Source organism: Mustelus asterias, chromosome 15 (genome assembly GCF_964213995.1).
Source record: "Mustelus asterias chromosome 15, sMusAst1.hap1.1, whole genome shotgun sequence".
NCBI lineage: Eukaryota > Metazoa > Chordata > Chondrichthyes > Carcharhiniformes > Triakidae > Mustelus > Mustelus asterias.
The window spans coordinates 21,636,874-21,661,300 of NC_135815.1; the positions used below are offsets into that span (position 1 = coordinate 21,636,874).

Consider the following 24,427-nt stretch of genomic DNA (forward strand, 5'->3'; position numbering starts at 1 on the left):
AGATGATTTGGAGTTGCGGACCAAGTGAAGTGAGTCAGAATTCGCAGATGACACTAAGATGAGTGGCAGAGTAAAATGTGCAGAGGATGCTGAAAGTCTATAAAGGGATATAGATAGTCTAAGTGACTACGATAGTAGCATTTAAGGGGCAAGGTTCTGGCAGATGGAGTACAATGTTGGTAAATGTGAGGTCATCCATTTTGGTAGAAATAACAGCAAAATGGACTATTATTTAAATGGTAAAAAATTGCAGCATGCTGTCAAGGTGTCCTTGTGCAAGAATCACCAGGAGTTGGTTTGCAGGTGCAGCAGGTAATTAAGAAGGCAAATGGAATTTTGTCCTTCATTGCCAGAGGGATGGAGTTTAAAAACAGCGAGGCTATGTTGCAGCTGTATAGAGTGCTGGTGAGGCCACACCTGGAGTACAGGGTACAGTTTTGGTCTCCTTACTTGAGAAAGGATATATTGTCACTGGAGGGGGTGCAGAGGAGATTCACTAGGTTGATTCCAGAGTTGAAAGGGTTGGCTTATGAGGTGAGACTGAGTAGACTGGGGCTATACACATTGGAATTCAGAAGAATGAGGGCAGATCTTATAGAAACATGTAAGATTATGAAGGGAATAAATAAAATAGAAGCAGGGAAGTTGTTTCCAATGGCGGGTGAAACTAGAACTAGGGGGCATGGCCTCAAAATAAGGGAGAGCAGATTTAGAACTGAGTTGAAGAGGAACTTCTTCACACAAAGTTGTGAATCTGTGAAATTAAGGGTTACGGTGAGTGGGCGGGTAAGTGGAGCTGAGTCCACGAAAAGATCAGCCATGACTTTATTGAATGGCGGAGCAGGCCCGAGGGGCCAGATGGCCTACTCCTGCTCCCTGTTCTTATGTTCTTATAACCTCACTGTTAAAGTGTGTGTTAGCACCCTCGGCCTTACATATTGATGGAAATTCTTTGCCCTCATAGGTTCTCCCAAACCTGTTTTTCTGTTTTGCCACTTCTGTCATCCATATTGGTGTCACTGCAGCATAGCTGGCATCTGAAATTCCATTTTGATCTAATCCCTAATTCTTCCATCTCTCACTCCACATTTGGACATCTAATTTTCTTACAGATCTGCCCGCATCCACTTTAAGAATCTCCTCACCTATCATCTACCTAAGCCCCGCTATTTGTCTGAATGAAATGTCCTCTCTCACAACCATGCTCAGTCGCTGCAGTGAGTAACTCTTCAGTGACATTAGCCTTCATCATAATTCCTTTTCCTTCAACTTTGATAACTTTTATGGTCCCCTTTATTCTCCATGACCTCATTATCGCAAAGGAAGTCGAGAGGCAACCATTTGATCTCCCTTTGCCAATACATCCACAAAGACAAAACATATCCTTCTCTTACTTTCTTCTTAATTCATCATTGTGCTCTCATTTTATCATCTTCAATCCTCTCCATAACTGTCTTGCATCAGCTTTTAATGCCCTGACTCTCACTAAATTTCAGTTCCTCTCTCATCCCTGTCACTTCCTCAGTACAACCAGTTTCATCATATCCTGTATTTTCGCCACACTGTCCGCAATCTGTTTGACTCTAAGCTGAACTGCTTACCCCATATCTTCATCACAAAGACTGCCGACTTGCAGCTCTGTAATGAATCCATGCCCATCTTGCCTGCCACTCCACAGTTTCGCAGTTGCCATAATCAAAGTCACAAATTACATCCATCCTGCTCACCGACAGCCTTTGGCACCATTGACCACCCCATCCTCCTGTGATGTCTTTCCTCTGTTTGATTTTTATTTTTATTTATTATTGTCACATGTATTAGTACGCAGTGAAAAGTATTGTTTCTTGCGCACTATACGGACAAAGCGTACTGTTCATAGAGAAGGAAATGAGAGAGTGCAGAATCTAGTGTTACAATCATAACTAGGGTGTGGAGAAAGATCAACTTCATGTAAGGTAGGTCCATTCAAAAGACTGGTGGCAGCAAGGAAGAAGCTGTTCTTGAGTCGGTTGGCACATGACCTCAGACTTTTGTATCTTTTTCCCAATGGAAGAAGATGGAAGCGAGTATGTCTGGGGTGCGTGGGGCCCTTAATTATGCTGGCTGCTTTGCCGAGGCAGTTGGAAGCGTAGACAGAGTCAATGGATGGGAGGTTGGTTTACGTGATGGACTGGGCTACATTCACAACCTTTTGTAGTTTCTTGTAGTACCTTGTCCAGTTGGGAGGGATGGCCCTCACCTGTATTGACATTTTCCTATCCAGTGGTAGCCAGGGAATCTCCTGCAATGGTCTTCCTTCCTGTCCTGATGCAATTTTCTGAGATGTGATCCTTCCCGCCTAAATTTCCATTATGTGGAAAATCTGCACCTTCAAATTCAAGATTTTCTCCATATTATCCGTGATACTAATGTCCATCTGACAACTTAGGACAAATTACTCCGTGTACAGGTATTACAAATGCATTGGTCCAGATTTGTTTTGTCAGGACAGTATTTCCAGCGTAAACAGTCTTTTTGACTTTGTTCAAAGAAGCAACTTTGTGAATGTATGTACAATGTCAGTACACCTAGCAATCTGGGTAATTCTTTCTTTATTATGGTACAATATGCCCTAATTGTCTGCAAACTAAGTAAAACTTTATTTCATCTTTCCCATTTTGTCTATCAAGGTAAAGTAACCAGCGTTAAAAAGTTCATGGATGAGGACGTTGAGATGATTGCACAGGATTTAAGAAACCTTTATCTGTCTTCAGCTTTTCAAAAGTTCCATCCTCTTGGAGAGGAAATCGACATTATTTTTGATCTAGAAACCACGTTCTCCGATGCTGTGTTCCAGAAAAAAAACACAAACAACCGCACGATCGGCCAACTAAAGTTCCAGGACCTTCTGGATGAACTGAAATACCTCACGGTGATCGAAGGTGAAGCTGGCAAAGGTAAAACAACTCTCCTGAAGAGGATCGCATCTCTCTGGGCTTCGGGGAAACACCCCTCACTCAGCCGTTTCAAATTGGTTTTCTTTGTTAGCCTCAGGAGTATGCAGAAAGGACTGTATGAGAGCATCTGTGAACAGTTACTCCGGGAACCATACAGCCTGGACGCTCCAACGTTCATGAAAATCATAGAAGTCCTGGAACGCAATGTGCTCTTTTGCTTGGATGGGTTTGATGAATTTAAGCCCCAAGATTACCCTGAGACGGCCAGACTCTTCACAAAGAACGCCCAGTACAAGCACACAGTGGTTTTAACAACACGAACTGAGACTCTGAGCCAGGTTCGAAGCTACGCCGATCTCTTAGTGAAAATAGGAGACCTCAGTTACAGTGGTGCTAAAATGCTGATTGAAAATGTGCTAGAGGAATCCTTGGCCGAGAGCTTGTTGGCCCAACTTGAGCAGTCGAGCACCATGAAGGAGATGATGAAGACTCCACTCTTTGTGGTGATCGCGTGCGCCATTCAAATGGGCGACGATGACTTCATTCCAAGGACGCAAACGGCGTTGTTCCATACCTTGCACAAGCTGATGATCAATAAAAATCACTATAAAACCAGAGACTTGCCCGAAGAATATATCACTGAGAGCATAAGGCACTGCGGGGACCTGGCTTTGGATGGAATCTTTAAGTCCAAGTTTGATTTTACTATAGAAGACTTGTCATCTCAGAAAGAGGAGAGGCTGCTGCTGGCTGCAGGCCTCTTGAATAAGTATGCTGCCCAAAGACTTAAGCCAGTTTACAGATTCTTTCATAAATCTTTTCAGGAGTACACGGCAGGCAGGAGATTGCACGAACTGGTGACATCTAGCTCAGCGACAGAGGTTACCAAAGGACAGATGTACTTACAGAGAATAAGCACCATCTCAGATATCACCTTCAAATACCAGAACCTACTCCTGTACACATGTGGATCATCTAAAGACGCCGCGGCTGAAGTAATCAAGTACATCGTCGGTGTTAAGGATCATGGAACACTTCTGCAGTTTCTAGATGAGAACGGAGAGAGTGCGAAAGTCGAAACCCAGATGCAAAGTTCAGCGGAAGTAGAGAAACTCAGATTCCTAAACATGAATGCCCTTGTTGAACGTGGCCTGACCTTTGTCTACGAAAGCCGTTCCGAATCTGCTCTAGCTCCAGAGTTTGAGACCTTTTTTCAGGGAAAAACGCTCCACATCAATTCCCACTACATACCAGATTACCTCTTCTACCTCTTTGAGCATTTGCCCTCCTGTTTGAGAGCTTTAGGCCTCATTAAGCTGAAGTTTTCTGGAAACCCCTTTTCTTCGAATGGACATGAAATCACAAAGCCCGAGAATGAAAATCAATCTGTCACTCGCGCTCTAATACCTGAGCCTGCCATTAAACTCTTCTATGAAACACCCTGGAACCAGACCTTTAACACATTGCAAATCACCTTGAGGGATTTCCCGGACTTGAAGCCAAAGGAGATCAAGTGCATTGGGAAAATCTGTTGCTCTGCTTTGTCTTTAATACTACATATAAGCAAGAGCACAGGCGTCACCGGAAAACTCGACAGAATTCTCAACACCTGTGCGCGGAACGTCCAGGATCTGGTGATTGAATCCACTCCGTTAACCAAGGAAGATGAACAGCAGATAGTAAAGATGTCCCAGTTAAAGACATTGCACTTGAATAATCTCCAAACAGAACAAAGAGAGGGTAAGCCAACGGCCAGTCCATTGTTGCACCTGTCTCCTTCCCCTCCTGAAGATGCTGACGTATGCCTGGGCGTAAGTCCCATGGATGCTGTCAACTCTTCTTCCGTTGCAACTGACTATCCTTCATGTGTGAATGTATTTCATTAGAGCATTAGACTATCGCGCATCCTTCCCAATATCCACTAATGAGCGCTTTCCAGGAGAGGTCTGATAGTACTGACGATTAAGTGTAGGACGCAATATCAATCTGGATGCTTTTTTCCCCCTTAGGGCAGCACGGTGGCACAGTGGTTAGCACTGCTGCCTCACAGCGCCAGGGACCCAGGTTCAATTCCAGCTTTGGGTTACTGTCTGTGTGGAGTTTGCACATTCTCCCTGGGTCTGTGTGGGTTTCCTCTGGGTGCTCCGGTTTCCTCCCACAGTCTAAAGATGTGCGGGTTATGTTGATTGGCCATGCTAAATTGACCCTTGTGTCAGGGGGATTAACAGGGTAAATATGTGGGGTTACGTGGGAATAGGACCTGGGTGGGATTTTGGTCGTGCAGACTTGATAGGCCAAATGGCCTCCTTCTGCACTGTAGGGATTCTATGATTCTTCTACGACAGCAACTGCAGAAAATATAGAAGCATTTATTAGCCAGATTTCAACCTGCAAAGTTGCTGTCCAGATACAATAACTGACAATATAAGTACCATTGTAAAACAACTGACTGGAAGGGACAGAGATCGATAGGTTCTTGATTGGTAAGGGGATCAAAGATTATGGGGAAAAAGTTGGAAAATGGGGTTGACAAACTTATCAGTCACAATTGATTTTCAGACCAGACTGGGGCTGAATGGCAAAATTGTTTCTTTGGCTCATGATCTCATGGTCCAAAATCGATGGGGATCTTATTCTTATGATGTTTGATATTAATTCTCAACTGTCGCAGCTTAGAAGTGATTTGAGTGTAATGAAGGAATCGGATAGAGTAGCATCAGGGCACAAATGTTTATATTTCTGACTCCTTCTTCCGACCTTCTCTTTCAGGAGGGTTCATTGACGGGATGCATTGCTTGAAAAACATTGAAAAACTGGTACTGGAAAATGTGAAAATGAATGATGCTGATGTTAAAAAAATAGGTATTGCCAGATATGCTAAATCAAAATTGTCACGAGTGTTTCTCCTGTCCACTAGTTTTAGTAGCTTGTTGCTCAAATCAAAACTCAATGGCAGAGAAGCAATGGGCCACAGCAGAATTAGTCATCTATAGCCCAGTTTTGCATACAGTAGACGTACAGCAACTGACAGCTAATAATGTATCATTCAGTATTTCAATGGGTGGCAATCTTAGGTCACTCTATTTACCTCTGAAACGGTTACCATGCATGTACACAACCAGTTTTAGACAGCCAGGATGAGTCAATCTTTAATTATTGACTGAAATCTTAGTTGACCCCAGGAGAACAGGTTAAAACTGTGTTGGTTCCATTCAGTCAAAAAGAAACATTACATTGTCAAATAGTGTCTACAGTTCCTTGCCGTGACTTGTTAGTGATATAATAGATGGTTCCGAGTCAGTAATCCTACATCATTTTCAGTGGAATAGCTGTGACTACGCCGGCATATTTATAGCAAACTGCAAAGGTGTTTTCTAGATATCAGAATACAGCAGTCAACTTGTACTGCAGCTCAACTATTCTGCCTCTAGATCAGAAATGTGATTGGTGCCAGAGGACTGGAGAATGGGGATGGTGCCAGAGGACTGGAGAATGGCGAATGTTGTTCCTCTGTTTAAGAAAGGGAATAGAAATGACCCTGGTAATTATAGACCGGTTAGTCTTACTTCGGTGGTTGGTAAATTGATGGAAAAGGTCCTTAGGGATGGGATTTACCACCATTTAGAAAGATGCGGATTAATCTGGGATAGTCAGCACGGATTCATGAAGGGCAAGTCGTGCCTCACAAATTTGATTGAATTTTTTGAGGAGGTAACTAAGTGTGTTGATGAAGGTAGGGCAGTTGATGTCATATACATGGATTTTAGTAAGGCGTTTGATAAGGTCCCCCATGGTCGGCTTATGATGAAAGTGAGGAGGTGTGGGATAGAGGGAAAGTTGGCCAATTGGAAAGGTAACTGGCTGTCTGATCGAAGACAGAGGGTGGTGGTGGATGGAAAATTTTCGGATTGGAGGCAGGTTGCTAGCGGAGTGCCACAGGGATCAGTGCTTGGTCCTCTGCTCTTTGTGATTTTTATTAATGACTTAGAGGAGGGGGCTGAAGGGTGGATCAGTAAATTTGCTGATGACACCAAGATTGGTGGAGTAGTGGATGAGGTGGAGGGCTGTTGTAGGCTGCAAAGAGACATAGATAAGATGCAAAGCTGGGCTGAAAAATGGCAAATGGAGTTTAACCCTGATAAATGTGAGGTGATTCATTTTGGTAGGACTAATTTAAATGTGGATTACAGGGTCAAAGGTAGGGTTCTGAAAACTGTGGAGGAACAGAGAGATCTTGGGGTCCATATCCACAGATCTCTAAAGGTTGCCACTCAAGTGGATAGAGCTGTGAAGAAGGCCTATAGTGTGTTAGCTTTTATTAACAGGTGGTTGGAGTTTAAGAGCCGTGGGGTTATGCTGCAACTGTACAGGACCTTGGTGGGACCACATTTGGAATATTGTGTGCAGTTCTGGTCACCTCACTATAAGAAGGACGTGGAAGCGCTGGAAAGAGTGCAGAGGAGATTTACCAGGATGCTGCCTGGTTTGGAGGGTAGGTCTTATGAGGAAAGGTTGAGGGAGCTAGGGCTGTTCTCTCTGGAGCGGAGGAGGCTGAGGGGAGACTTAATAGAGGTTTATAAAATGATGAAGGGGATAGATAGAGTGAACGTTCAAAGACTATTTCCTCGGGTGGATGGAGCTATTACAAGGGGGCATAACTATAGGGTTCGTGGTGGGAGATACAGGAAGGATATCAGAGGTAGGTTCTTAACGCAGAGAGTGGTTGGGGTGTGGAATGGACTGCCTGCAGTGATAGTGGAGTCAGACACTTTAGGAACATTTAAGCGGTTATTGGATAGGCACATGGAGCACACCAGGATGATAGGGAGTGGGATAGCTTTATCTTGGTTTCAGATAAAGCTCGGCACAACATCGTGGGCCGAAGGGCCTGTTCTATGAAGTAAACATGTTTTGGGGCTTCTAGTTTCCTTGTACATTTCTAGTTTTCACTCAGATTTGAAGAGTTGCTTTATAAGCATATGGCAAAATGTATTGGAGTTTTGCTTGAAGCCGGAGTCCCACTGTGTAGATCAAATGTAAGAAAGCATGCTCCTGGAAAGATCACTTAGCCCTCCCAGCTTTAATTTGAAGTGATAGGGTAAAACGGGCAACATCAGGAAGGCCACTCATTATACCACTGTCTGATTTTCATTAATTGGTTTGCATTATTGATAGTCGATCTGATGTCACCCAATTGATACTATCATCAGAAGTTGAAGTTACCCACTTGCTTGTGCCCCATGGAACATCTGATCTTTTATCTTCCCCATAGTAATAAATTAACATTGGCTAATGTTAACCCTTCCCACCTGACAGAAACTGAATTGTTGCAGGCAATGGGTGGGGGCAGTTAAAATCACTGATGGGCCTTATCACAGAGTCCCATCTTAACCTGCTTTCCAAGAAAAAGGTACACCCAGCCAAAGCCAATGGGTAAGTTTTGAATATACAGTTTCAATAGTATTATTTAGGCCTGATTGCAGTTTTAACTGGAGGTGTACATGGCACATTCTTTCTGTTATGGCACAGCAGATAGTAAGTGCCGAGCTACCCAAATCCCAATGCAAACTTGAAACAGCTGCCAGAACAGTTTTGCAATTTGTGTATTATGAGGATGTTTTTCAAAATCAGGAAGTAACTTATCAGATCAACATAGAAAGAAACATAGAAACCCTACAGTGCAGAAGGAGGCCATTCGGCCCATCGAGTCTGCACCGACCACAATCCCACCCAGGCCCCACCCCCACACATTTAGCCGCTAATCCCTCAAACCCACGCATCTCAGGACTCCAAGGGACAATTTTTAACATGGCCAATCAACCTAACCTGCACATCTTTGGACTGTGGAAGGAAACCGGAGCATCCGGAGGAAACCCACGCAGACACGAGGAGAATGTGCAAACTCCACACAGACAGTGACCCGAGCCAGGAATCGAACCCAGGACCCTGGAGCTGTGAAGCAGCAGTGCTAACCACTGTGCTACCGTGCCGCCCCATCAACTGTGATGATTTTATATTAAAGTGAAACACTAACTAAAATAAAGAAATAATTTTAAAAATACACTTAAACACAACTTGATCCAGTTAGCTGTACACTTTGAAATGTTTTAAAACCTTTCCGAAAGATCTTGGTTTAAATAACTCAGAGCTAAACCTCCCTTAAATGGCAACAGTCCTTATAGATTTAATCTATAAAGTTCCAGTAACTTTACCACACAATGCGCTGTGGCTTTTAGGGTGTTCTCTAAGGGTGACAGCAAACTAGCTCTCCAGGTCTCACCTTGTCCACATTATATCTTCTTTGAGATCTTACCAGCCACCACCAAACTCACATCTTCAGTGCTTTCTTAAATTTGTTTTTCTCCTTTGATCTTACCCTCTATTGTCTCTTACAATCCTTTGGAAGTTCCTCATTCCCAGCATTGATCAATCTCTTTTTTTTTACTTCATGGCTACTATATTTAAAACTAAACTTATCCTACCTTGCCTCATCTATTTACAATCTTCCAATTTTATGTTCCTTTTTGAAATACGACAGCCAACTTCAAACCACTTTATTTATTTACCTATGTACATTTTTATATAAGTTCTCCTGACACCCTTAGTTCATCAACATATCAAGCCACTTGCCTTCACACATTTCTTATCAATGTTTGTCTTTTGCAGGCTTTCAGTCTCTAATCCCATTAAACCAGTCACACTCTTATAAGCTTTTTTTCCAGTATATTTTTTGAATTCATTTCTGGGACATGGGTGTCACTGGCTGGCCAGCATTTATTGCCCATCCCTAGTTGCCCGAGGGCAGTTGAGAGTCAACCACATTTCTGGGGCTCTGGAGTCATGTGTAGGCCAGATCATATAAGGATGGCAGATTTACATCCCTAAAGGACATCAGTGAACCAGATGGGTTTTTCCGACAATCATTTCATGGTCATCAGTAGATTCTTAATTCCACATATTTTGTATTGAATTCAATTTCCACCATCTGCCGTGGTGGGATTCGAACCCGGGTCCCCAAAAGATTAGCTGAATCTCTGGATTAATAGTTTAACAATACCACTAGGCCATCACCTCCCCTTCTGTCTATGCCATTAGGCAGCGATATTCCCAAAGCAAGAAATATTCCAACTCACTTTTCCTGACAATTCCCAGAAACAATCTCCTGCCATTCAACAAACTGCTCCTACCTGCTGGCCAGCTGTTCTTGACTGGCAGATTTGGGGCGGGATTGCAAGAGGTAGAGATCCAGGAACTGAAATCTCCTAAACCGCAAAAATATCACGGCCGGGTTGGTTTGTTATTGGTCTCCGTCCCTCCCTACATTCCATGCATGCAAAGTGAAAATTGTGGCAGATAAGTTCGACAGAGATTCTGAATGTGCCTTATTCTCATTAGGTCTTGAGTGATAATACTTGTGAAAATAAATTTGAAAAGATTAGTGCTAGTTGAATTTTGGACAGTGTTTATTGTTGTCTTATGTGAGTTGGAGCTGATGCCTCTTAACTCTTTTACTTTCTTTATTTAAAACAAGCTGCTAGCTTGAAGAACTTCAGCAATATCTCCGTGCTCCATCTATCCCAGCTAATGGACCTCGGCAACGGAACTGAGCAACTTGTCAATGAATTAGGCACTGCCGTCTGCGGCCTCCAAGAAATTAAACTGTCCAGCTGTTGTCTCACAGGAAGGGCCGTCACAACACTCGGTATGTCATTGTTTATTATTTTATGGGATGTGGGCGTTGCTGGCAAGGCCAGCAGTGGTTGCCCTTTAATTAAATGATTTGCTTGGTCATTATAGAGGGCAGTTAAGAGTTTTTTAAAATATTCATTCGTGGGACATGGGTGTCGCTGGCTAGGCCAGCATTTATTGTCCATCCCTAGTTGCCCTTGAGAAGGTGCTGGTGAGCTGCCTTCTCGAATCGCTGCAGTCCATGTTCTGTGGGTTGACCCACAGTGCCGTTAAGGAGGAAATTCCAGGATTTTGACCCAGCGACTGTGAAGGAATGATGACATATTTCCAAGTCAGGATGGTGAGTGGCTTGGAGGGGAACTTGCAGGTGGTGGTCTTCCCATGTATCTGCTGCCCTTGTCCTTCTAGATGGAAGTGGTTGTAGGTTTGAAAGGTGCTGTCTAAGGATCTTTGGTGAATTGTTGCAGTGGATCTTGTGGATAGTACACACTGCTGCTACTGAGCGTCAGTGGTGGAAGGAGTGGATGGTTGTAGATGTGGTGCCAATCAAGCGGGCTGCTCTGTCCTGGATGGCATCAAGCTTCTTGAGTGTTGTTGGAGTTGCACCCATCCAGGCAAAGAGTATTCCATCACACTCCTGACTTGCGCCTTGTGGATGGTGGATAGACTTTGGGGAGTCAGGAGGTGAGTTATTCACCACAGTATGCCTAGCCTCTGACCTGCTTTTGTAGCCACTGTGTTTAAGTGGTGAGTCCAGTTGAGTTTCTGGTTAATGGTAACATCAAGAATGTTGATAGTGGGGGAATTCAGTGATGGGAACACCATTGACCATCAAGGGGCGTCTCTTATTGGTGATGGTCTTTGCCTGGCATTTGTGTGGTGCGAATGTTACTTGCCACTCATCAGTCCAAGCTTGGATATTGTCCAGATCTTGTTGCATTTGAACATGGACTGCTTCAGTATCTGAGGAGTCGCAAATATAGTCAACCACATTGCATTGTGGGTTTGGAGTTGCATCCAGGCCAGACCAAGTAAGGATGGGAGATTCCGTTCCTAAAGGAGAGTGGTGAATAGGATGGGTTCTTTACAACAATAGTGGATAGTTTCACACGAAGGATCATCCCGACTCAAAAAGGTTGGCTCTATTCTCTCTCCACAGATGCTGTCAGACCTGCTGAGATTTTCCAGTATCTTCTGTTTTTGTTTCAGATTCCAGCATCCGCAGTATTTTGCCTTTATATTATAGATAGTTTCATGATCACTTTAATTGAGACCAGCTTTTAATTCCAGATTTCCTTGTTAATTAATTTTAAATTCCATCAGCTGACATGCTGGGATTTGAACTCATATCCCCAGGGCACAGGGTAAAGTCGCCATAGTCCCAGATGACCATAAGCTGCTCTCTGCTTTGAGGGAGAGAGCTGAATGATGGTTGTCTAACCTGAGGGCAGTATACCTCAGGTGAAATGCAAAGTTCAGAAGGTGTATCCTCATGAATAGCCTTAGCCGGTACAGGAATTGAACCTGTGCTGTTGGCATTGCTCTGCATCATGAACCAGCCGTCCAACCAACTGAGCTGGCATTATCCTAGATCTCTGTATTTCTAGTGGCATTACCACTTCACCACCATCTCCCCTTTTATTCTGCTGCTTATCCCATTTTTGCTAATATTTGAATATTCGCAGTCAAGCCGTTATTTATTTATTTATTAGTCACAATTAAGCTTACATTAACACTGCAATGAAGTTACTGTGAAAATCCCCTCGTCGCCATACTCCGGCGCCTGTTCAGGGACACGGAGTGAGAATTTAGCATGGCTAAACCACCCAACCAGCACATCTTTGGACTGTGGGAGGAAATTGGAAGAAAACCCATGCAGACACGTGGAGAACGTGCAGACTCCGCACAGACAGTGACCCAATCCGGGAATTGAACCCGGGTCTCTGGCGCTGTGGGGCAGCAGTGCCAGCCACTGTGCCGCCGCCGTTAGTCCTAATGAGACCTTCATGGAAGACTGGTTTGGAGGGATGACTGTGCTTTTCATTCCAATTTTTCCTCTGTGTTCATTCCTCCCTTCCTTGGATTGGCAATTCCTGCTGGGTCAGTGCCCGGGCCTTGACCATTCTTCACATGTTAACTTGGGAAGTCAAGGTAGACTTTTCTCTGGAATTATGCCAGCATAAATCTAGTGAAATTGGGAGGAGAACTGTATAGCCAGCTCCCTGCAATGTAAATTGTTCTTCTTTTGAAGAGGATAATCTGTTTTAGTTATTGCATTGTCTCTTCTAATTCGCAGCTCAAAATCTCCACAATTTACAAAAGTTGGATGTTCTCGACCTATCAGGCAATGACCTACGAGAGGAAGCAATCGATGCAGTCAATCGGCTCGGTAAGCGAGACAAGTAATTTATCACATTGCCAGTTAGAGGCTGATCTCCAGTGGCATTGCTTATAGATTCATCTCAGATGAGAGAATGTTTGATAAATTGGGATGGCGCCATTACATTCTGTCTCTTCATCAAAGTTATTAAAATAGATTGTAAATAGCTGGGGCCCCAGCACTTATCCTTACGCAATCCACTACTCACCATCTGCCACCTTGATAAAGCCCTGTTTATGTCCTATGTCTTACGCTTCATATCCATTAACCATTTCTCTATCCATGCTATCATATTACCCCCAAATCCATGAGCCCTTATCTTGTCTATTCACCTTTTCTGTAACACCTTATTAAATGCCTTTTGGAAATCCCGGTTTACAACATCTATTGGTTCCCTTTTAGCTACCCTACTAGGGAAGAGGGCAGCACGGTGGTGCAGTTGTTAGCACTGCTGCCTCACAGCTCCAGGGACCCGGGCTCGATTCCCAGCTTGAGTCACCATCTGTGTGGAGTTTGCACATTCTCCCCGTTTCTGCATGCATTTCCTCCAGGTGCCCCAGTTTCCTCCCACAGTCCAAAAATGTGCGGGTTAGGTGAATTGGCCATGCTAAATTCTCCCTCAGTGTAGCTGAAGAGGTGCCGGAGTATGGCGACTAGAGGATTTTCACAGTAACTTCATTGCAGTGTTAATGTAAGCCTACTCGTGACTAATAAATAAACTTTAAACCTTTACTAGTTATATCCCCAAAAAACTCTAATAAGCTTTAATATGTCTGTTGTTTCTTCGAAGCCCACACTCAGGTTCTCCATATGGGGAAGTAGTTAAAATAGGTTCATCCTGAGGACAGTTGGAAGCTTATTAAAGAATTATGGTATCATAGAATAGCACAACTCTGAACAGGGGCCATTTGCCCCATTAAACCTGTGTTGGCTCTTTTGAATACACAAGAAATAGGAACAGGACTAGACCGCATTGGCCTGTCAAGCCAATTCTGCCATTCAATGCACTCGTGACTTGGGCTTGAACTCCCGTCTGCTCTCCATATCCCTTAATTCCCTGAGAGACCAAATATCTGTCTCCCTCAACCTTAAATGTATTCAACGATGGAGAATGCGCAACCCTCTTGGGTAGGGAATTCCAAAGATTCACAATGCTTTGAGTAAAGTAATTTTTCCTCCTCTCAGTCCTAAACGATCAGTCCCTTATCATGAGACAGTACCCCCATGTTTTAGACCTTTCCCCAGTCCAACACCGGCATCTCCATATTTAGACCTTTCAACCAGTGGAAACAATCTCTCAGCATCTACCCAATGAAGCCTCCTCAGAATTGTATAGCTTTCAATGACATTGCCTCTCATTCTTCTAAATTCCAGAGAATATAGGCCCAATTTACTCAGCCTCTCGTTACAGGGCAATTCCCTCATCCCAGGGACCAGCGAACATTCACTGCACCACCTCCAACGCGATTCACTGTTTGCCACCTTGATAAAGCCCTGTTTATGTCCACGCTTTGCTTCCTATCCATTAATCATTCCTCTATCCATGCTATCATATTACCACTAGATCCATCAGCCCTTATCTTTCCTCGTCACCTTTTGTGTGACACCTTATTAAATGCCTTTTGGAAATCATGGTATATTACATCCACTGGTTCCCCTTTATCTACCCTACTAGTTATATCCCCAAAAAACTCTTTAAAAAAATTTGTCAAACAAGATTTCCCTTCAGTAAAGGCATGTTGACTTGTTCTGGTCATGCTATGCTTTTCAAAGTGCATTGCTAAGACATCCTTAATAATAGATTCCAGCATCTTCCCAACAACTGATGTCAGACTAATTGGCCTGTGGTTCACTGTTTTCTCTGTCCCTTCTTTCCTAAAAAGTTGTGCAATTTTTGCCAACTTCCAATCCAGTAGGATCATTCCCAAATCGAAGGAATATCAGAAATCTTAGGACATCCACCATCCCACCATCTCTGCAGTTATTTATTTTAGAACCCTAGGGTGTAGGCTATCAGGTCCTGGAGATTAGTTGAATTTTAGTTCCAATACTTTGTCTCTGCTTATACAATGGGACAGCATGGCAGCACAGTGGTTAGCAGTGCTGCCTTACAGTGCCAGGGACCTGGGTTCGATTCCCAGCTTGGGCCACTGTCTAGTCTGCACGTTCTCCCTGTGTCTGTGTGGATTTCCTCCCAAACTCCAAAAGACGTGCTGGTTAGGTGCATTGGCCATGCTAAATTTTCCCTTGGCGTACCCAAACAGGTGCCAGAGTGTGACGACTCGGGGATTTTCACAGTAACTTCATTGCAGTGTTAATGGAAGTCTTCTTGTGACACTAATAAGTAAACTTTATGCTTTTACGAATTAATTTTCTAGTTTTCAACTTGTGTCTTCTAGCGTGAAGACAGAAACAAAATATTTGTTCAGTGCCTCTGTCATTTCCTTATTCTCCATGATAATTTCTCCTATCTCTGCTTCGAAGGACAAACATTTAGTTTAGCCTTTTTACACACTTGTAGAAGCTATTGCAATCTGTTTATATATTTCTGGCTCGTTTCCTCTCATATTTAATTTGTTGGCCTTTTTATCAACTTTATTGGTGGCCCTTTGCTAGTTTCAGAAAAGCAATCCAGTTAGTCTCACTTCCCACTCTTGCGCCATATTAATTACATTTCTGTAGATTGACAGCTGCCAGTAACTCTCTGGCTCCTGTCATCGGGAAGAAGCAGGAAGTCAGTGGATTTCTTCCATTGTGTAATGACTTCAATCAGGCCATTGAGGTTGGCCTATTGGAGTATGAAATCCCTGATTGAGGAGTCAATTGATGGGCCAATCAGGGAGTCTTTTCCTTGTAATTAACTGGGCATGCCAGTTCCTCTGGCACTCCCAAAGGTAGACTGCTGACTGATAGCACTCTGAATACTCCTGTTGAAATTGTAAATAAAGGGGTTTTGGTGAAGGGACTTCTGCCTCCGAAGACCTATTTCACATTCTTTCTCTTCTTTGTTATACTTTTGAGATTCCATAGCTTGATAGTTTGAGGTGTGATGTCTGAAATATGGTGGAAGCAGGTAAAGCTTTTTCTAGATAGGAAACTTGTATTTGATAGGGAGGTTTGTAACAGAATCTTAGCTATTTTTCTTCTTCCTACAGTTGATCAGCTAACACTCGTCCCCAGTTTAAAGGTGCTGATGTTGCCTTTTGGGCACAATGTCAATAGTTGCTTTGGAAAACTGGCAATCCAGCTGAAAAGCCTAACAAATGTGACAAAGTTAGGGCTGCAGAAATGGAGTCTAAATGACCTTGACCTTGATGCACTGGGTAAGTTAAATGCACAGGGCCTAAGTTTCCACGACAGACTTTCATGGTCTAACGTGCTGCATGCCGTGAATTAGTGTCAAAAGATAAAGGTTGAAACAATTGGTATAGTCTTTGTTCGCCAAAATAAGTGGATTGAAGTTAATTAATACACAAACTCTAATTCATTAATTATTGGAACATGTTTCGATGTTGATATTAAGGAGGAAGGGAAGATTTGCATTTATATAGTGAGATCCATGATCACCAGACATCCCAAAGTGCTTTACAGCCAATTAAATACCTTTTGAAGTCTAATCATGGTTGAAATGTAGGAAACAAGGTGGCCATTTGATTCAGAAAACTCTTACAAACAGCAATGTGTTCATCATCAGATCTGCATTGGTGATGTAGATTGAGTGATAAATATTGGATTGGTTAGAATCATTGGACGGGATTTTACGGCCTTGCTCATTCCAAAAGCGCAAAATCCCACCCGAAGTCAATGGACCTTTCCATGATCATAAGCAGCTGGGATCACAGTGCATAGGCAGCTGGGATCAAGTGAATCTCTTGAAGAGTATAGGGGGTGTCTGAGTAGAGTTAAGAGAGAAATCAGGAGGGCAAAAAGGGGACACAAAATTGTTTTGGCAGATAAGGCAAAGGAGAATCCAAAGAGCTTCTACAAATACATAAAGGGCAAAAGAGTAACAAGGGAGAGAGTAGGGCCTCTTCAGGATCAACAAGGTCATCTATGTGCGGATCCACAAGAGATGGGTGAGACCTTAAATGAATATTTCTCATCAGTATTTACTGTTGAGAAAAGCATGGATGTTAGGGAACTTGGGGAAATAAATATTGATGTCTTGAGAAGTGTACATATTACAGAGAAGGAGGTGCTGGAAGTCTTAAAGCGCATCAAGGTAGATAAATCTGCGGGACCTGATGAGGTATATCCCAGGACGTTGTGGGAGGCTGGGGAGGAAATTGCGGGTCCCCTAGCCGAGATATTTGAATCATCGATAATCACGGGTGAGGTGCCTGAAGATTGGAGAGTGGCAAATGTTGTGCCTTTGTTTGAAAAGGGCTGCAGGGAAAAGCCTGGGAACTACAGGCCAATGAGCCTCACATCTGTGGTGGGTAAATTGTTGGAAGGTATTTTGAGAGACAGGATCTACAGGCATTTAGAGATGTAAGGACTGATTAGGGACAGTCAGCATGGCTTTGTGAGTGGAAAATCATGTCTCACAAATTTGATTGAATTTTTTGAAGGGGTAACCAAGAAGGTAGATGAGGACAGTGCAGTTGATGTTGTCTACATGGACTTTAGCAAGGCCTTTGACAAGGTACCGCATGGTAGGTTGTTGCACAAAGTTAAATCACATGGGATCCAGGGTGAGGTATCTAAATGGATACAAAATTAGCTTCTTGACAGAAGCTAGAGGGTGGTTGGAGAGAATTGTTTTTCAAACTGGAGGCCTGTGACCAGCGGTGTGCCTCAGGGATCAGTGCTGGGCCCACTGTTATTTGTCATTTATATGAATGATTTGGATGAGAATATAGGGGGCATGGTTAGTAAGTTTGCCGATGACTCCAAGATTGGTGGCATGGTGGATAGTGAGGAAGGTTATCTCCAATTGCAGGGGGATCTTGATCAATTGGGCCAGTGGGATGACGAATGGCAGATGGAGTTTAATTTAGATAAATGTGAGGTGATGCATTTTGGTAGATTGAACCAGGGCAGGACTTACTCAGTTAATGGTAGGGCGTTGGGGAGAGTTACAGAACAACAACATCTAGGGGTACATGTTCATAGCTCCTTGAAAGTGAAGTCACAGGTGGACAGAGTGGTGAAGAAGGCATTCGGCATGCTTGGTTTCATCGGTCAGAACATTGAACACAGGAGTTGGAATGTCTTGTTGAAGTTGTACAAGACATTGGTAAGGCCACACTTGGAATACTGTGTGCAATTCTGGTCACCCTATTATAGAAAGGATATTATTAAACTAGAAAGAGTGCAGAAAAGATTTACTAAGATGCTACCGGGACTTGATGGATTGAGTTATAAGGAGAGGCTGAATAGACTGGGACTTTTTTCTCTGGAGCGTAGGAAGCTGAGGGGTGACCTTACAGAGGTCTATTAAAATAATGAGGGGCATAGACAAGGTAGATAGTCAATATATTTTCCCAAAGGTAGGGGAGTCTAAAACTAGAGGGCATAGGTTTAAGGTGAGAGGGGAGAGATACAAAAGTGTCCAGAGGAGCAATTTTTTCCACACGGAGGGTGGTGAGTGTCTGGAACAAGCTGCCAGAGGTAGTAGTAGAGGCGGCTACAATTTTATCTTTTAAAAAGCATTTAGATAGCTACATGGGTACGATGGGTATAGAGGGATATGGGCCAAATGCGGACAATTGGGATTAGTTTAGGGGTTTAAAAAAAATAAGGGCGGCATGGACAAGTTGGGCCAAATGGCCTGTTTCCATGCTGTAAACCTCTATGATCGGCCCCTTACCCACTCAGAGTTCCTTGGTGGGCGGCACAGTAGTATTCCGGCCATAGAATCCCTACAGTGCAGAAGAGGCCCATTGAGTCCGTACTGACTCTTACCCAGGCTTACCCTGTAACCCCATGTATTACCCACTAATCCCCCTAACCTATATATCTTGGGACACTAAGGGGTAATTTAGCATGGCCAGCCCACCTAACCCAACTCCCCTGCACTTTATTGTATTCAATATGTTCAGAGTTTGTGATTTGCATTTATTAACGTTGTGAGATTCCTCACAAATAGGATGATAATATGAGTGTAGGATGAGTAAGAAACAAGTGGACGCTTGTTAAATGAGTTGCTTTGGGTGGAGAAATTGGTGAGTCATATTCCCCAGACAGCAGTGTTGTGAACTTTACTAGTATGTGTTTTCAGGAGCACCACAGATTGGGTGGGGAGCACATCCTCACTGTCTGCGACAGATCCAACTCACTTTTCACGCTCCAGTGAGAATTGATTGTCAGCAGGCGGGACCTCCAATCACATTTGGAAAGAATTCCCACCTTGGAGACTGGCTGGCAGGTCTCCAGCCCACTCAGGCACAGCACAGCACTGTGGTGGCTGGAAGAGGTCCTCCTGTGTCTTGCCTGAGACTAAATGCATGGAGCCAGTATCAAGCTGGCATGGAGCATAGGGGATGCTTTGGGAAGTTGAGAGGGGAGGGTTGTGGGGGGAGGAGGAGGGTTGTGGGGGGTAGGGGGTGGGAGCACGGTGATCTTGGTTTCGGTGGGATGAGGGAGGTCTCAGGTCCATGAGGGATGTGCGCCCCTAGTCGAAAGGGGCCTCTCAATGGAGGCATCACCCATTCCCACTCGAGATAAAGGGTGAGAACTTTCTCTATTTCCCATGCTCAGTCATCAAGCATCCGACAGCCTATAAATTGAGGGTGGGCAGGAAAAGACCCTTCACTGACCATAAAGTGGTGGTGTAAGGGCCTAAATGGGGGCAAGGGTGGACTTGCCATCTGAGGCCCTTCCTGCCCCATTGTTGCATCACATCAGGGGAGGCAGAATCCCAAAGGGAATCCCAGTCATGCAATTTCACATCAAACCCGCTGGTGGAGAGCGTAAACTTCAGGCCCTGTTTCGAACTTGCATTGACAACTTGGATTCTGAGACAATTAGACAATTTGATTCAATTTTTAGTTGACAGCAAACTCGGAGAAGCAGCTGAATCTGAGGAGCTAGATTGGAAACTTCAAAATGGGCGAATCAATTTTTGACCACTCGCTCTCTTGTGAAGCAGCTTGGAATGCTGTCCAACAACAATACTTTGCAGTTCTGTAGAACTTTCAGTGAAATGTCATCTGATAAAATTTGACACCAATAAAATGGGAGACAGTGACGTAGTGGTGATGTCATTGGACTCGTAATCCAGGCAGCTGGTGGAATTTAATTTCAATTAGTTAAAACAATTTGGAATAAAAAGCTAGGGGGGAATTTTCCTATCATGCCCACGACGGGAATCATTGTGGGAGGGGGGGGGGGGGCAGACCATGCAAAGGTCTGTTGACCTCAGGCGGGATTTTCTGGTCTTGTGGTGGGCACAGCCAGAAAATCCTGCCCCTACTCTCTGTAATGTTGACTGTAGCTACTACCACTTGTTGTAAAAATCCACCTGGTTCACTAATGCCCTTTAGGAAAGGAAATCTGACAAACTGTGACCTGGTCTGACCCACATGTGACTCCAGACCTGCAGCACTCTTAACTGCCCTCTGAAATGGCCTAACCGGTCCCTCAGTTCAAGGACAATGGGGGATGGGCAACAACGGTCCCACATCCCGTGGAAGAATAAAGAGAAATAAAGCCACATAATAGATATTAGCACAGATGACCTAAAGCTTGGTCAAAGGGTAGGCTGTAAGGAGTGTCTTAAAGGAGAAGAGAGACAGGGATATGGAGAGGTTTACAGAATGAATTTCAGAGCTTATTGCTTTGGCAGTTCAAGGTTTGGCCACCAATGTTTATTATTTATTAGTATCACAGGTAGGCTTATATTAACACTGCAATGAAGTTACTGTGAAATCCCCTAGTCGCCGCACTCTGGCGCCTGTTCAGGTACACGGAGGGAGAATTTAGCATAGTCAATGCACCTAACCAACACGTCTTTCGAACTGTGGGAGGAAACTGGAGCACCCGGAGAAAACCCACGCACACACGGGGTTAAAGTGCAGACTCCACACAGACAGTGATCCAAGCCAAGAATCAAATCCAGGTCCCTGGTGAGGCAGCAGTGCTAAACCACTGGGTCACACAGAGGCCCAGTGGTGGAGTGATTAAAATTGGGGATGCGCAGGAGGCTAGAATTGGAGAAGCACAGAGATCCCAAAGGGTTGTAGGATGGAGGAAGCTGTAGAGAGAAGGAAAGGCAAGGCCATGGATGGATTTGAAAACAAGGAAGAGAATTTTAAAATGGAGGCATTGTCATACCAGGAGAAAATATAAATTCAATACAGAAAATGCTGGAAAATGTCAGCAGGCCATACAGAGAGAGAATCTGTGGAGAGAGAATAGAGCCAGCAGTGCGAGTCTAACATCTAGACTCGAAATGTTGGCTCTATTCTCTCTTCACAGATGCTGTCAGACCTGCTGAGATTTTCCAGCGTTTTCTGTTTTTGTTTCATGTTCCAGCATCCACAGTATTTTGCTTTTATCTTAGTACAAATCTAAGTGAGTAGTTTCTATTTTGTTTTCAGATGACTAGCAGACTTTTAATTTCACCTGCTGCTTGTTGAACTTCTTCCCCCCTCAGCCTCCCTGACAGTCAGTGGCCATCTGGAAAACCTTCAGCGTTTGGATCTGGCGGAGAATTCTGTGACCACCGAAGGCTGGATAACATTTTTTGGGACCCTGAGAGAGATCGAAAGAGGCGGCCTTTTCAAATTGACATCGTTAGATTTTAGCAGCCAAACGGAATTGTATCCTGAAGCAATCATGGTGAAAGAATTTGTTCAGTGGATAGTAAAGCTCCATTTCATCCATGAAGTTGTACTCGTCAATTGGATGTTTGATGAAAATGACCTGAACATGATTAAGAATGCAAAAGCAACCCAGAAAAGGGAATTTCAGTTAAGGCTTACGGCAACGTACAAGTGACAAATGATCAGGACCTGATTTCAAGTATCTCCCAATTTTTCTCCATTTTAAAAGTATTTTATTGTAAAAACAATGTTTTTGTGAATTAAAATATTTGCTTTTATTGTAACTTAAATAAATTAAGGGATCTTACTGGGCCTTGGGAACATAGGAAAGACATAGGAACAGCCGTAGGCCATTCAGCATCTTAAGCCTGTTCCGACAGTCAATTATACCATGGTTGATCTGTAATAAACTCCGTTTGCCTTTTGGTTTCCTAACCGTTAATGCTTTTGCCCCAGCAGCAATCTACCAGTCTCACTTCTGTAGCTTTCAATTGATGGACGGCATGGTGGCACAGTGGTTAACACTGCTACCTCACAGCGCCAGGGGCCCGGGTTCAATTCCCGGCTTGGGTCACTGTCTGTGTGGGTTTTGCATGTTCTGCCCGTGCCTGTGTGGGTTTCCTCCCACACTCCAAAGATGTGCAGGTTAGGTTGATTGGCCATGATAAATTGCCCCTTAGTGTCAGGGGGACTAAAGGGTAAATATATGGGGGATAGGACCTGGGTGGGATTGTTGTTGGTGCAGGTTTGATGGGCCAAATGGCCTCCTTCTGCACTATAGGGATTCTATGATTTAACCTCATGTATTTGGAAGACAAAGGGTGGAATTTTACAAACGTTTCCACCAGTGGGATTTTCCAGTCCTGCCAAAATCAATGGACTTTTCAGCAGCTCGCTGCATTTTACAGCCCCTCCCCCACTGAAACAGGTCCATAAATTCCCATCCAAAGCTCCTGATTGCCAGCACCCATTGTGTAAGGTGCTACTTGTTACCTCTGAATGGCCTGACACTGATTTTAAACTTATGACTCTTGTTTTAGATACCCCCTCCCCCAATCATAGAATCCCTACAGTGCAGAAGGAGAGTATTTGGCCCATCAAGCCTGCGGCGACAACAATCCCATCCATGCTCTATCCGCGTAACCCCATGTATTTACCCTGCTATTCCCCCGACACATGGGTCAATTCATCATGGCCAATCAATGTAACCCACACATCTTTGGACTGTGGGAGGAAAACAGAGCAACTAGAGGAAACCCACGCAGACATGGGAGGAACGTGCAAACTCCACACAGGCAGTCCACCTGAGGCTGGAATTGAACCCGGGTCCCTGACACTGTGAGGCAGCAGTGATAACCGCTGTGCCACCGTGCTGCCCACCAGAGGAAATTAAATGGTTTCTCTCTGTCTACCATCTCAACTCCTTTAAACACCTCAACCTTATAAATTCAAAGCAATACAAACATAGTTTATGTAACCTGTTCACCTAATGTAACCTTGCACATAGGCTGTGAATGTACTGGGCACAAGATAGACTTAGGTAGCTCTGGCCTGATGTATATCAGTACGTTGGAGCTCCCCTATTCAATATTGGCAACATACCAAGCATAGGAAATCCTCCCATTTAGAGAGAACTCCAAATGACAAAGGAAAATTCAGGAGCAATTCTTGTAGAGATTCTGTGACCTAATATTAGGAATTTCCCACAAAACAATGAATGTAGAGATAAGAACATCTTTTCAGTAAATCAGATCTGGAACACTCTACTCTGAAGATTGGATGACTGGAGCTATTAGATACGGGGGATTGAGAAAAATCTCTTCTGGTCTTGAGGCACCTGCAGACTTGTGGTCCCTCATTACCAGGTGAAAAAAAATGTGAAGCAGCATCAAAATAGAAGTGCAAAGAACTGAAGGCCAAACAAGCCACCTCAATCATCAGGAATGTGCATTTGTAAGTCAAGCCTTGGGTACAAAAGAATGAGAGTCCAAAAATGTACAGTTGAATTGGGACCACACAGGTAGAATTGCAACTAGGAATTGCTGGGGAGCCGTGGTATTATCAATAGATTATTCATCCAGAAGCTCAGCTAATGTTCTGGCGACCCAGGTTCAAATCCCGCCACGGCAGCTGGTGGAATTTGAAATTCATGAAAAATACCTGGAATTTGAAGTCTAATGATGACAATGAAACTATTGTCAATTGTCAGAAAAAACCCATCTAGTTCACTAACGTCCTTTAGGGAAGAAACGAGGGTGCAGTGGTTAGCACTGTTGCCTCATCGTGCTAGGGACCCGCGTTCAAATCTGCCCTCGGGTCACTGTCTGTGTGGAGTTTGCACATTCTCCCTGAGTCTGCGTGGGTTTGCCCAAGTTTCCTCCCACACTCCAAAGATGTGCAGGTTCGGGTTGATTGGCCATGCTAAATTAACCCTATTGTCAGAGGGATTAGCAGGGTAAATATGAGAGGTTACGAGAATAGGGTCTTGCGGGGGGGGATTGTGATCGATGTAGATTCAATGGGCCGAATGGCCTCCTTCTGCATTGTAGGGATTCTATGAAATCTGCCATCCTTACCTAGTCTGGCCTACATGTGACTCCAGAGCCACAGCAATGTGGTTGACTCTAAACTGGCCTCGGGCAACCAGGGATGGG

The 24,427-nt window shown here is 44.0% G+C and overlaps 1 protein-coding gene across 5 annotated transcripts in view; it reads left to right on the forward strand.

Annotated features, from left to right (window-relative positions):
• Positions 1–22,199, forward strand: part of LOC144504387 (NLR family CARD domain-containing protein 4-like) — a 42,145-nt gene extending 19,946 nt beyond the window's left edge. For all 5 annotated transcript variants that reach the window (XM_078229612.1, XM_078229608.1, XM_078229610.1 and 2 more), the window contains 6 exons: positions 2,670–4,676; positions 5,706–5,798; positions 10,468–10,638; positions 12,922–13,014; positions 16,161–16,328; positions 21,605–22,199. In XM_078229612.1, coding sequence (XP_078085738.1) covers positions 2,696–4,676; positions 5,706–5,798; positions 10,468–10,638; positions 12,922–13,014; positions 16,161–16,328; positions 21,605–21,948 — 2,850 coding nt within the window. In that variant the 5' untranslated portion in view covers positions 2,670–2,695 and the 3' untranslated portion in view covers positions 21,949–22,199. The remainder of the gene's footprint in view (positions 1–2,669; positions 4,677–5,705; positions 5,799–10,467; positions 10,639–12,921; positions 13,015–16,160; positions 16,329–21,604) is intronic.
• The last annotated feature ends 2,228 nt before the right edge of the window (positions 22,200–24,427 follow it).